At 36.0% G+C, this 12,011-nt stretch overlaps 1 protein-coding gene across 1 annotated transcript in view; it reads left to right on the top strand.

Moving 5' to 3' along the window:
• Window positions 1–12,011, top strand: part of LOC110133944 (transmembrane 9 superfamily member 2-like) — an 84,918-nt gene that overhangs the window by 36,336 nt on the left and 36,571 nt on the right. The window contains exons 8-12 of the mRNA XM_020888202.2: window positions 711–790; window positions 3,585–3,681; window positions 4,382–4,511; window positions 5,490–5,609; window positions 5,802–5,859. Coding sequence (XP_020743861.2) covers window positions 711–790; window positions 3,585–3,681; window positions 4,382–4,511; window positions 5,490–5,609; window positions 5,802–5,859 — 485 coding nt within the window. The remainder of the gene's footprint in view (window positions 1–710; window positions 791–3,584; window positions 3,682–4,381; window positions 4,512–5,489; window positions 5,610–5,801; window positions 5,860–12,011) is intronic.

Here is a 12,011-nt window from a genome sequence, read left to right as displayed (position 1 = left end):
TCACCTAGAGATGCACATCATTCTTTTTAATGGTTACGTAGTATTTCTTAGCATGGATTACCATAGTTTGTTTATTCCTATTCTGATGGGAATTTTTGGTGGTTGTTTTTAGTTTTTTAAATTTAAAAACAAACCACAGTGACTCTCATTATATATGCCTATGAAGTTTCAATTAAGATGAAAATATGGTCTGGACAAAAGGAAATGAAGTATGGGGTGGATTTAGGGTGACAGAAAAATAGCAAAAAGGTGCTATTATTTCTGATGAACAGTAAACTAAATTTTTTTTCCTAGTCCCTTTCTGAAATGAGATAGTGAAGTGAAGTTGCTCAGTCGTGTCCGACTCTTTGCAACCCCATGGACTGTAGCCTACCAGGCTTCTCCATCCATGGGATTTTCCAGGCAAGAGTACTGGAGTGAGTTGCCATTTCCTTCTCCAGGGGATCTTCCCAACCCAGGGATCGAACCCGGGTCTCCCACATTGCAGGCAGATGCTTTACCATCTGAGCCACCAGGGAAGCCTGAAATGAGACAGGATATCAATAAATAAAAGTAAGATGAAAATGTCAGGCTAGATTGCATGATTCCATGAAGTTAGTAGTAAAGAAATGGAGAATGTACAGGCAGAATAACTTTCTGTTTTAGGATTAAACCTTTAATAAAAGGTCAGTTAAAATTTGGTCATGTGATTTTTGTATTTTTGTTTTTAGGAAAACAAACAGATCAGGTGGAGTTCTAGGTGGGATTATATTTTGGAGTCTATGTCTCATACCAGCATTCAGTGGTTTAGGTAAGCACTTATTGGATTAAAGAGTAAGTAGCTTTACACTGGGAAATGTATATACACACATATATATACATATGTGTATTTTAAAACTCATTTTGTTACCAGAGATGATCTTTTGTTCCTTCCAGTTTTATTGAGATATAATTGACATATAGTAGTATAAGTTTAAAGTGTGCAGCATAGTCTGACTTGCATTGATGACCACACTAAGTTTAGTGAATATCAGTGATCTCCTATAGATACAAAATGAAAGAAATGTAAAAAATTTCCCCTCAGTGATGAAAACTCTTAGGATTTTCAGTCTTAACAACTTTCAGTATAATGTACGTTAGTGTTAATTATATTTATCATATTGTGTATTATATCTCTAGTACTTATTTATCTTACAACTGCAAGTTTGTTGTACCTTTTAATTACCTCACCCAATTCCCTTTCCCCCAACCCCCTATCACAGATGATCTTGAGTGACAGTTTTTCTTCTCTCTGGCTAATTTCCCTTCTTCTTCTCCTCCCCCACCTCTCTACATACACAACGAGAAACAAAAAGGAAAATCTTTTAAATATACTAATGATTTATGCTCAAGGGAAAGAGAAGGCTGAGATATCCAATAGTTAGCATGTCTGCTTGTAAAGAGTAATACATGCTGGGAAGTAGGCAGGATAGGATTGTGATAGTGGACCCTGTGCAGAAGATGGAAGGAAAACAAGACAGATTCTTTCATTTGTACGATCAGAAAGTCTGAGCAAAGTAGAGTATAGGAAAAGCAGTAGCCAGCTGGGGTGGAGGAAGGTAAAGATGTCATGAAAGACTGGGAAGAGAGCAGAGAAAGATGAAAAGATTATAGATGAGAAACCAAAGCACTGCAAGTGGTCACTTAATCAAGGCAGGTCACTTAGATGAGACAATTGTGTGGAGATAATGTCTGTGAGTGAAGGTTGATTCATTTTCCAGGTATTCATTTTCATCCCTATTAGGATGCCAAGCACTAGGGGAGGTGCTCGGACATGGCAGTGAATAAGGCACACAGGCTTCTGCTCGAAGGAAGCTTACATTCTAGTGGATTCACAGTGAAGGGACTTGATTCCTCAGGAATCTTCAATAGGATCAAACCACAGGGTTAGAAGTCCTTCATGACTGTGGAAGGAATAGTTTCAACCTGAAACTGAAGGATGGCCCAACTGAGAATGTGATGATTGAAGCTGTCATAAAGTGCTGACAGCGAGCATAGGATCTTCAGTTAGTAACTTAGGAGACTGATCAGAGAAGCTGATGAGAAATAGAAGAAACTGGTACATATAGTACTTTTCCCCCTTCGTCTCTTATAATAAAGCAGTTTTGGATGGAAGAAGACTATAAAGGTAAAGGTGAAAGTAAGGAAGGATATAATTCTATGAGTATGGTCTTCTGAGGTGATGATTTTCCTTATACTGCCATTGCCTTTGTTTTTTAAAAAAATATTTTATTTTGTGATGGGGGACACATGTACCCCCATGGCGGATTCATGTCAATGTATGGCAGAAACCACCACAATATTGTAAAGTAATTAGCCTCCAAGTAAAATAAATAAATTAATTAAAGAAATATTTTATTGGTGTATTGCTTTACAATATTGAGGTAATTTCTGCTGTACAGCAAATGAATCAGCTATATGTTTACATATATCCCCTCTTTTTTGGATTTCCTTCCTGTTTAGGTCACCACAGAGCACTGAATAGGGTTCCCTGAGCTAAGAGTAGGTTCTCGTTAGTTATCACCTTTATTTTTTAAAATTTCATTTTATTGAAGTATAGTTGATTTACAATGCTATTGCCTTTAAAGTGAGAATAGCTCCCATTCTCCTCCTCCACCTATTTCTATCCTCACTCTTCCTTCTCCTCTACCTCCTTTTCCTCCTCATTATAATTATCATATCTTAACTTTTCTAGAAAATCTTCTGTTGGGGCAATAGTCCACGTCCCATTTTGTCACACCCCCAAGGAGTCTCTTCAAATAAAATTTATTTAAATGGTTTCTTTAAAGGGGTCGTGAAAGGAAAGGGCATCCAGACCAATGGTGGGGCTAATCTCTAGTATTAATATTTATGATGTAACAATAAATGTACTTTAGTTTCTGTCTTGAGCTAATTTACTTATGACATTGAACAGACATTTTAGACATCCTAGTGGCATTTTTCTACAACACTGCTGGTCTTTTCAGAGATTCTGGTGAAACTTTTTTAAATGTGTCTGGATTTGGCTGGGTGGTGGGATGACAGGTGGTCTTGGTTTTCATTTGGACATAATTTTTAAGATTCAGTTTTGGAACCAGTAAGAGCTGGTAGGTAAGTGGTCCATGGGATCTTTACCCTGAAACTTGATAAAGACTTGATTAAGTTAAAAGCCTTGATCCATCTAAGGATCCACCTAAGGACTGACTGACTAAAGTCTTCAATTTAACCTTGACTCCTGAACTTCCATTCTCAGTTTCGTGTTCTGGAACTAAGTTTGTGTTCCTGATCTTTTTCATTTCCCCTTGTTTATTTTTGGGGATGTACTCTTAAAAAGTTGTAAAATAACCTTAAGAATAGTGTTGCTTCTATTGCTTAATTGGTAGTGAACTTTTGTGATAGAACTTTAGGTTTATTTAATATATTGATGTATTATCCAAATGTATTAGCCTTAGATCCAAATTTAACCTTAGAAAACTGTTCGACATGATAATTTGAATGTCTTTTACATGTGCAAACATTTTCTTTTTTACTGTTCAAATAAGAAACTTGAGATTTAACTTCTATTTTTCCTTCTTTCCATTTTCTAGTATCTTGAATTCATTTGTTGTTGTTCTATTCTTAACTGGAATGGTGGCTATGATCATATTAAGGACTCTCCACAAAGATATTATCAGATATAATCAGGTTTGTTTTCCTGTAAATAAAAATGCACATATTTGATTCAGCCAATATTTGAATGCCTGCTTTGCCCAGTTCTCAAGGTTATGTTTCTACTTAGAGTATAACACCTTGAATACAACATGTTTTAATGTCTAGTAATTTTGCATATTGTGCTGAATCCAAGTATAGAGTATTGTGTAGATTCTTAAAAAGTATAGGTAAGTTTATTAGAGAGTTATTTACTATCAGCTCTTTGGTTATATACCTTTCCATGTCCTGAGCTTTCAAAATATCATTATTTAAGATTTTCATTAATTTGGAACATGAGAATATGTACAAAACATTGCAAAATACTACAATTTAGGGCAAATTTAGTTTTATCTAATTTATACTCTTTTGACTCTTATGATCATTTATGTATTGATGAGCTTTTAATTTCTATAGAATTAGTTGAATTTTTTTTGTAAGTTAAATCATGTTGCTTTCTCCATGAAAATCAAGCCAGTTGTGTGCTTTACATAATTAATACACTCCCTTCAGTGCAAAACTTAGAGAATGGCTCATTTGTATGGCAGGATCACATACCTGCCAGAGACCTACTTTATCCAAAATGAGCCATTAGTCTGTCTTTAGAGGAAAATTAGTTTTCCTCTAACTTTCAGAGCTCTTGTAAACTTTCTGTCATAATAACTCCTGTGTTTATTAAAGACTTTCTCTTATGCAGGAAGATATCCAGGATTATGGTTGGAAGCTTGTTCATGGGGATGTATTCAGACCTCCAAGGCATGGAATGTTGCTGTCAATTTTACTGGGTCAAGGAACACAAGTTTTGATTATGACATTTATTACTTTATGTGAGTAGGCTCAGATCAATATGTGTCATCCTCAGCATTCTGACATAGGTTAAACTTTAATTCATGTGTACAAAAGAACTTTGAAAATTCTACCCTAAAGTTTAAGGAAATGTGTATTTTATAGTATATTTTAATGAGTATTTGTAGTGTATTTAAAATAAAATTTGTATTTTATTTTAAGGATATGAGTCTGAATATGTTCCTATATCAAGGACCTTTTATAGTTTCTTCAGTTCTGAATAATATTATTGTAATGTCCAATATACATGTTCCTTGCTTTGCGTGTGGGTAGATCATATTTTAGGTGGGCTCGGGGAATTATAATTCAGAGATTAGGATTTTGAAATGCTAAGGCAAGCCTAAGCACTGGTCTTTAAATGTATAAATGAAGTGGTATCGTCAGTAGGCTTACAATGGCTGATGAACTCTCTCTGCCTTCATTATCAACCAAGAGTAGAGTTTGTCAGTTTTTCATAACCAGAGTGGGGATTTTCACAAACAAAGCTTCTGTAAATAAATGGCTTATTAGGTGTTTCAGATGTCAGTGATAATTTCTAAATTTAGCTCTTAAGGTTATGTTTTCCTGAAACCAAGTCTCACTGTGATGGTTTTCCCCCCTCACCTTGAATAAAAGGAAACAGAAGGAAATTTTTGTGGGGAAAATGATTTGCTCTTTAGGGAGTGACTACTGGAGTAGGGAAAGGGAAGATCTCTTTGATTTTGATTTAAAATAATATAATTAATGATTTAAACAAGGAGATTAAAGACTAAATTGAAAACACATAGTTTGCCTTGTATGGGATCAGACTTTTCATTAAGAACAGATTGTCAAAAAATTAGCTAAGTAACATCAGAGAATTTCCCTGTATTCTGTTTCATAAAAATGTCTTAATAAGGTGTGTTTAATATAATATAAAGCCTTATGTGTTTTGAGGCTATTATTGTCACCGGTTTGATATTTCTTCTTTGTGCTTTTAGTTCTTGCCTGCCTTGGTTTCCTTTCTCCTGCTAATCGTGGTGCTTTAATGACCTGTTCTGTTGTGTTATGGGTTCTTATGGGAGCATCTGCTGGATACGTATCTGCTAAGGTGTACAGATGTAAGCATTACTATTCTTATTCCAAGTTGGTGTGTTAAATATAGAAATTAAAAAGCTTGAAAATTTTAAAAATTGCATCAGAAATTTTACCTGACCTAGCAAAATATAATTGTGTCTTCGTTACTGTAAAATATTTGTAAAGTGGACTAAATCTAGTTGCCCTAGTAATTATTGTGTCCTTTACTTCCTCAGCATTTAGAGGTCTGAAGTGGAAGACAAATTTCTTCCTGACGGCACTGCTGTGTCCTGGGTTAGTATCTCATGTTCTCTTTTCTCTACACAATTATAATCTTTCTTATACTTTACCTTGGAAAAATCATTGTACACAATAATGAAGAGTAGAATGGAGGTGAGTGACCACTGTTTTTTCTGTGGCTGCAGCATACTTTTTTTGGTATATTTGCATTCTTTTCATTTTTTTGTACATCTTAACCCTTAGTACAAAGAGATGGTGATGGTGCTGCAATATTCAAGTTTGATCTTTGTTTTTGAAGCAGGTTTCATAAATGCTCATCTCAGTTATGCATCTTCCCTTATATGTCATGTTAGAGTGGCAGCTTATATACCACATTGTGTTACTGTCTTGTCTCTGCCTTCTGTGATTATTTCTTCATATCTCACCTAGTTACTACAGTGTCATTAGTGACTGCAGACCCCAGGCAGAGTCATGGTCAGAGAGGGAGTCAGGGTGGTGCTGCACAGGGGCTCTTAGGGAGCTCATCTGGTCCCCTGCTTCTAAAGATGCAGAATCAACGTGTTCAAGGTCATACGTGAAGTCAGTATTGGAGCTCAGGCTATATACTGTCTTGGCCAAAAAGTTAATTTGGGTTTTTCCATCTTGTGGAACGGCCTGAGTGACCTTTTTGGCCAACCCAATATCCCCAACCAGTGCTCTTCCCATAATCCCTCACCGATAAGGTGCTGACTCATTTTGAGTTTTATCTCCAAATTCTTTAATATGTTTTATCTTAGTCAGCTCGGGCTACCATAACAGAATACCATAGACTGGGTGGCTTAAGCAACAGACATTTATTTTCTCACAGTTCTGGAGGCTGGGAAGCCCAAGATCAGGGCATCAACAGGATAGGGTCCTGGTGAGTGCTCTCTTCCTGGTCACTGATGGCTGCAATCTTGATGCATCCTTACATGGCAGAGGAAAAGAGAGACACTGAACTCTATGGTATCTCTTCTTGTAAGAGCACTAATGCCATCATGAAGGCTGCACCCTCATGACCTCATCTAAACCTAATTCCTCTCCTAAGGCCCCATTTCCAAACACCATCACATTAGAGATTAAGGTTTTTTTTTTAAAAAAAAAACTTTTTATTTTGTTTTGGGATATAGCTGATTAACAATGTTGTGATAGTTTCAGGTGAACAGTGAAGGGACTCAACCATACATATACATGTATCCATTCTCCCCAAACTCCTCTCCCATCCAGGCTGCCACATAACATTGAGCAGAGTAGGGATTAGGTTTTTAATGTAAGAATTTTGGGGGAAACAATTCAATCCATAGCATATTTCATTTAAAAAATTCTTTGATATGTTCTGAAGGACAGTTTTTTTTTTTAGGAAATGTTATGGATTATATCTTAATTGTTACATGGAACTTAAAAAAAGTTGTGCTTTTTGGCTGCACTGGGACTTCATGGCTGCATGGCTTTCTCTAATTGTGGTGCACAGACTTCTCATTGTGGTGGCTTCTTCTGTTGTGGAGCAGACTCTAGGCGTGTGGGCTCAGTAGCTGCGCCTCATGGGGTTAGTTGCTCCATGGTATGTGAAATCTTCCCAGATCAGGGATCAAACCCCTGTCCCCTGCATTGGCAGGCAGATTCCCTATCACTGAACCACCAGGGAAGTCCTGTTTTGTGGTAATTTAATTTCCATTTGTTGTAAAATTCCCATGTCCTTGATGCTAGAAGTGTGTCACAATAACGCATGTGTGTGTGCTCAGTCACTCAGTTGTGTCCGACTCTGTGTGACATGGACTGTAGCCCACCAGGCTTCTCTGTCCATAGGATTTCCTAGGCAAGAATACTGGAGTGGGTTGCCATTTCCTCCTCCAGGGGATCTTCCCAACCCAGGGATCAAAACTGCGTCTCCTACATCACCTCTCCTGCATCTCCTGTATTGGCAGGCAGATTCTTTACCACTGAGCCACCTGGGAAGCCCTGTCACAATGGTGGAAATTCTATAATGGAAGTTATATATAATAAATTCAGTTACATTGTATACTAATTAGTGACAAAATGAGAGCAAATGCTCTGTGACTGAGTATAAAGCCATCATCAGTGCAATGCAGTGATAGATGATACATTCAGTAGACTCATAATGTTTTATCTACATGTGGCCTTTCCCCTCAACTCCAGGGAAAGGCTTGAATATTCCAAGTTTGCACATCAAATACATGTACCACAGAGTTTTTGATTTATTTAAAATAAGGACAATGCACTCCTCTCCCCCTTGCCACCTTGAATAGAGCCATCTGCTTTTTCTGTAACTCTTTTCAAGGGAACTAGAATGGGTGGTCTTTCCTGAGCTTTAATACCTTTATGTAAGAAAGCAATGTCCTTGACAATATTTCAGATATTTGTTGCTTCAAGTTCAAGACTCAGATGAATCTGAAATTGAGTAACTTTGGCACAAAAGTGCCATTGTGCAAAAGTCATTATACTGGATTGTAATACAAGGGATATTGAGAGCAAGAACTAGTCAATAAACCATCTACTGTTCTCTTCATTATTTAGTTACTCATTCTACTTATTTATTGTATTTTTGAAAAAAAATTTTTTTTACTACATTTAATGCATTATGCTAGGCACTGGAGAGGAAATAAATGTAAATCTTTCCTGAAACTGCCTTCATGGATTCAGATGAATAATAATGGCCTATTTTTCATCAGACAGATGTTCCATCTCATTGTAAAAAGAAGTTACGTCATTAGAATAGAAAATTTAAAAGAATTAGAATATGCTGTGTCACTAAGCTTGATTAACTAAATTGAACAATTAATGTCTGGAAAAACATTAGCATTCACACTGCACTATGAGCTGTTTTTATCTCGTTTTCTGTGGGATCAATTTTGAAGAATGTTTTACACAGAAAAATTTAAAAATTCGAGTGGATGTCCATAATAACATGGCTCAGGGTTACAGGGACTATGAAATAGTTTAGTATCAAACCACAGTTTTGTGAAAATATTTTTTTTTAATTTGAAAAACACTTGTTAACAGTGGTTGTCCCCAGGTGGGTTGCTGCATGGCTGGGGGAAAGGAGTGTGAAGGAGACTGTTTTATACTTATTTTCACTGTTTCTATTTTTCTTTTTACTTTTCACATTGTATACCATATACATGTATTACCTATTTTTAAATAATCTCATTATAAACAACTAATTACCATATATTAAAGTGGAGAGGCAGCATTAAAGGTTACCAGCACAGGCGTTAGAATCAGACACACACACCCTATACTCTGTACACATAGGGGTTCATTTCCCAATTCTGCCTCTTTCTAATTAATGAGGCCTTGAGTAGGTTTTGAATAAGGCTGCAATGAACATGGGAGTATAGGCTATCCCTTTGAGATTCTGTTTTCATTTTTTTTTATATACCCAGAAGTAGGATGGATGAATCATATAGTAATTTTATTTAAAAATTTTGGGGAGAGGACTTCCCTGGCGGTCCAGTGGTTAAAATCCACACTTCCACTGCAAGGGCATGGGTTTGATCCCTAGTTGGGGGAGTAAGATCTCACATGCTGCATGGTGTGGCCAAAAAAATCTTTTTTGGGGGGGAACCTCCATACTGTTTTCCATAGTGGCTATACCAATTTATATTCCCACCAACAGTGCATAAGGGTTCCTTTTTCTCCATATCCTGCCAACAATTGTCTCTTGTCTTTTTTTCTTTTGTCTCTTGTCTTTTTGATGATAGCCATTCTGACAGGTGTGAGGTGATATCTCATTGTGGTTTTGATTTGCATTTCCCTGATGATTAGTGATGTAGAGCACTTTTCCATATATCTGTTGGCAACTTGTGTGTCTTTGGAAAAATGTGTATTCAGGTCCTCTGCCCCTTTGTTAATTGGTTTTTTTTGCTATTGAGTTGTTTGAGTTCTTTGTATATTTTGGAATTTAACTCCTTATCATATGTATGATTGTGATATATGTGATATCCACACCACACAGTTTGCAGGATCTTAGTTCCTTGACCAGAGATCTAACCCAGCCCTTTGGCAGTAAAAGTGCAGAGTCCTAACCACTGGACTACCAAGGGATTTCCTATCTGTTTTTTAGTTAGCCATCCTAATTATTATGAAGTGATGTTTTATTGTAGTTTTAGCTTATATTTTTTGGTGACTAATGGTATGGAGCCTCTTTTCACTACTCATTGGTAATTTGTATATATTCTTTAGCAATATGTCTATTCAAATCCTTTGCTCACTTTAATTTTTAAAAATTAATTAATTTACTTTGGCTGCATTGGCATGTGGGGTCTTAATTCCCCAACCAGGGATCAAACCTGCGCCTCCTGCATTGTAAGCATAGAGTCTTAACCATTGGACTGCCAGGGAAGTCCCTGCCCATTTTAAAGTTGGATTTTTTATTATTATTGAATTGTAAGAGTTCTTTATATATTCTGGTAACTAGATACTTATCAGATATATGATTTGTAAATATTTTCATGTCTTCTGTGTGTTGTCATCTCAGTTTCTTGATAGTGTTCTTTGAAGTACAAAACTTGAAATTTTTGAAGACATTTATTTACTTTTTCTTTGGTTGCTTGTACTTTAGATATCATATTTAAGAAAGCTAATTCAAGGTCACTAAAATTTATGCTTATGTTTTCTTATAAAAGTTTTCTAGTTTTATGTACTAAATTTTGGTCTTTGGTCCATTTTGAGTTAATTTTTTTGTATATGTGTGAGGTAGGGATCTAACTTTATTCTCTTGTACATGGATATTCAGTTGTCTGGACATTATTTGTTGAAAAGACTCTTCTTTTTTTTCCATTTATTTTGTTTTATTTTTTTTATTAGTTGGAGGCAAGGATATACAGTGGAGAAAAGACAACCTCTTTAACAAGTGGTGCTGGGAAAACTGGTCAACCACCTGTAAAAGAATGAAACTAGAACACTTTCTAACACCATATACAAAAATAAACTCAAAATGGATTAAAGATCTAAACCTAAGACCAGAAACTATAAAACTCCTAGAAGAGAACATAGGCAAAACACTCTCTGACATAAATCACAGCAGGATCCTCTATGACCCATATCCCAGAATATTAGAAACAAAAGCAAAAATAAACAAATGGGACCTAATGAAACTTAAACACTCTTGCACAACAAAGGAAACTATAAGCAAGGTGAAAAGACTCTTCTGCCCCAGTTGAAATGTCTTGAGTCCCTTATTGGAATTCAAATGTCCACAAATACATGAGCTTATTTCTGAATTCTCAATCCTATTCCATTAGTTATGTCTATCCTTAGGCCAGTACTCATTATCTTGGTTATTGTAGCTTTTTATAAATTTTGAAATTATGAAGTGAGCGTTCTCCAGCTTTTTTTCTTTTTCAAGAATATTTTGGCTATTCTGAAACTTTGCATTTCCATATGAATTTTAGAAAAAGTGAAAGTGTTAGTCTCTCAGTTGTGTCTGACTCTTTGCAATCCCATGGACTGTAGCTTGCCAGGCTCCTCTGTCCATGGAATTCTCCAGACAAGAATATTGGAATGGGTTGCCATGCCCTTCTCCAGGGGATCTTCTGGACCCAGGGATTGAACCCAGGTCTCCCACACTGCAGGCAGATTCTTTACTGCTGAGCTACCAGGGAAGACCCTATGAATTTTAGAAAAAGCTTTTCAATTTCTTCAAATAGCTGACTGAAATTTTGATAAGATTGCATGGAATCTGCAGGTCAGTTTGGGGGATATTGCCATCCTAATATTAAATCTTCAGTTCATGAACACAGGATGTCTTTTCATTTATTTGGTCTTCTTTAATTCCTTTCAATTACATTGTACTTTCTGTGATTTCAGGTCTGTTAAATTTACTGAGACTTGTGTTATGGTCTAACATATGGTCTACCCTCGAGAATGTTCCACATACACTTAGAAGAATGTGTATTCTGCTGACAATGAGTGGAGTGTTCTACAGATGTTTGTTAGGTCTAGTAGGTGTACACCGTTGTGAAAATCTTTCATTTCCTTGTTGATCTTCTATCTAGTTGTTTTATCCATTATTGAAAGTGGGTATTCAAGTCTCCAACTATTGTTGTTGAATTGTCTGTTTCTTCCTTCAGTTCTATCAGGTTTTGCTTCATATATTTTTTGGATTCTGCTGTTATGTACATATGTATTTATAATTGTTATATATTCTTTTTTCCCATTTATTTTTA

Source organism: Odocoileus virginianus, unplaced genomic scaffold (genome assembly GCF_023699985.2).
Source record: "Odocoileus virginianus isolate 20LAN1187 ecotype Illinois unplaced genomic scaffold, Ovbor_1.2 Unplaced_Contig_1, whole genome shotgun sequence".
Classification (NCBI taxonomy): domain Eukaryota; kingdom Metazoa; phylum Chordata; class Mammalia; order Artiodactyla; family Cervidae; genus Odocoileus; species Odocoileus virginianus.
The sequence above is the reverse complement of the archived record's forward strand: the minus strand, read 5'-3'. Positions and strand labels throughout refer to the sequence as shown.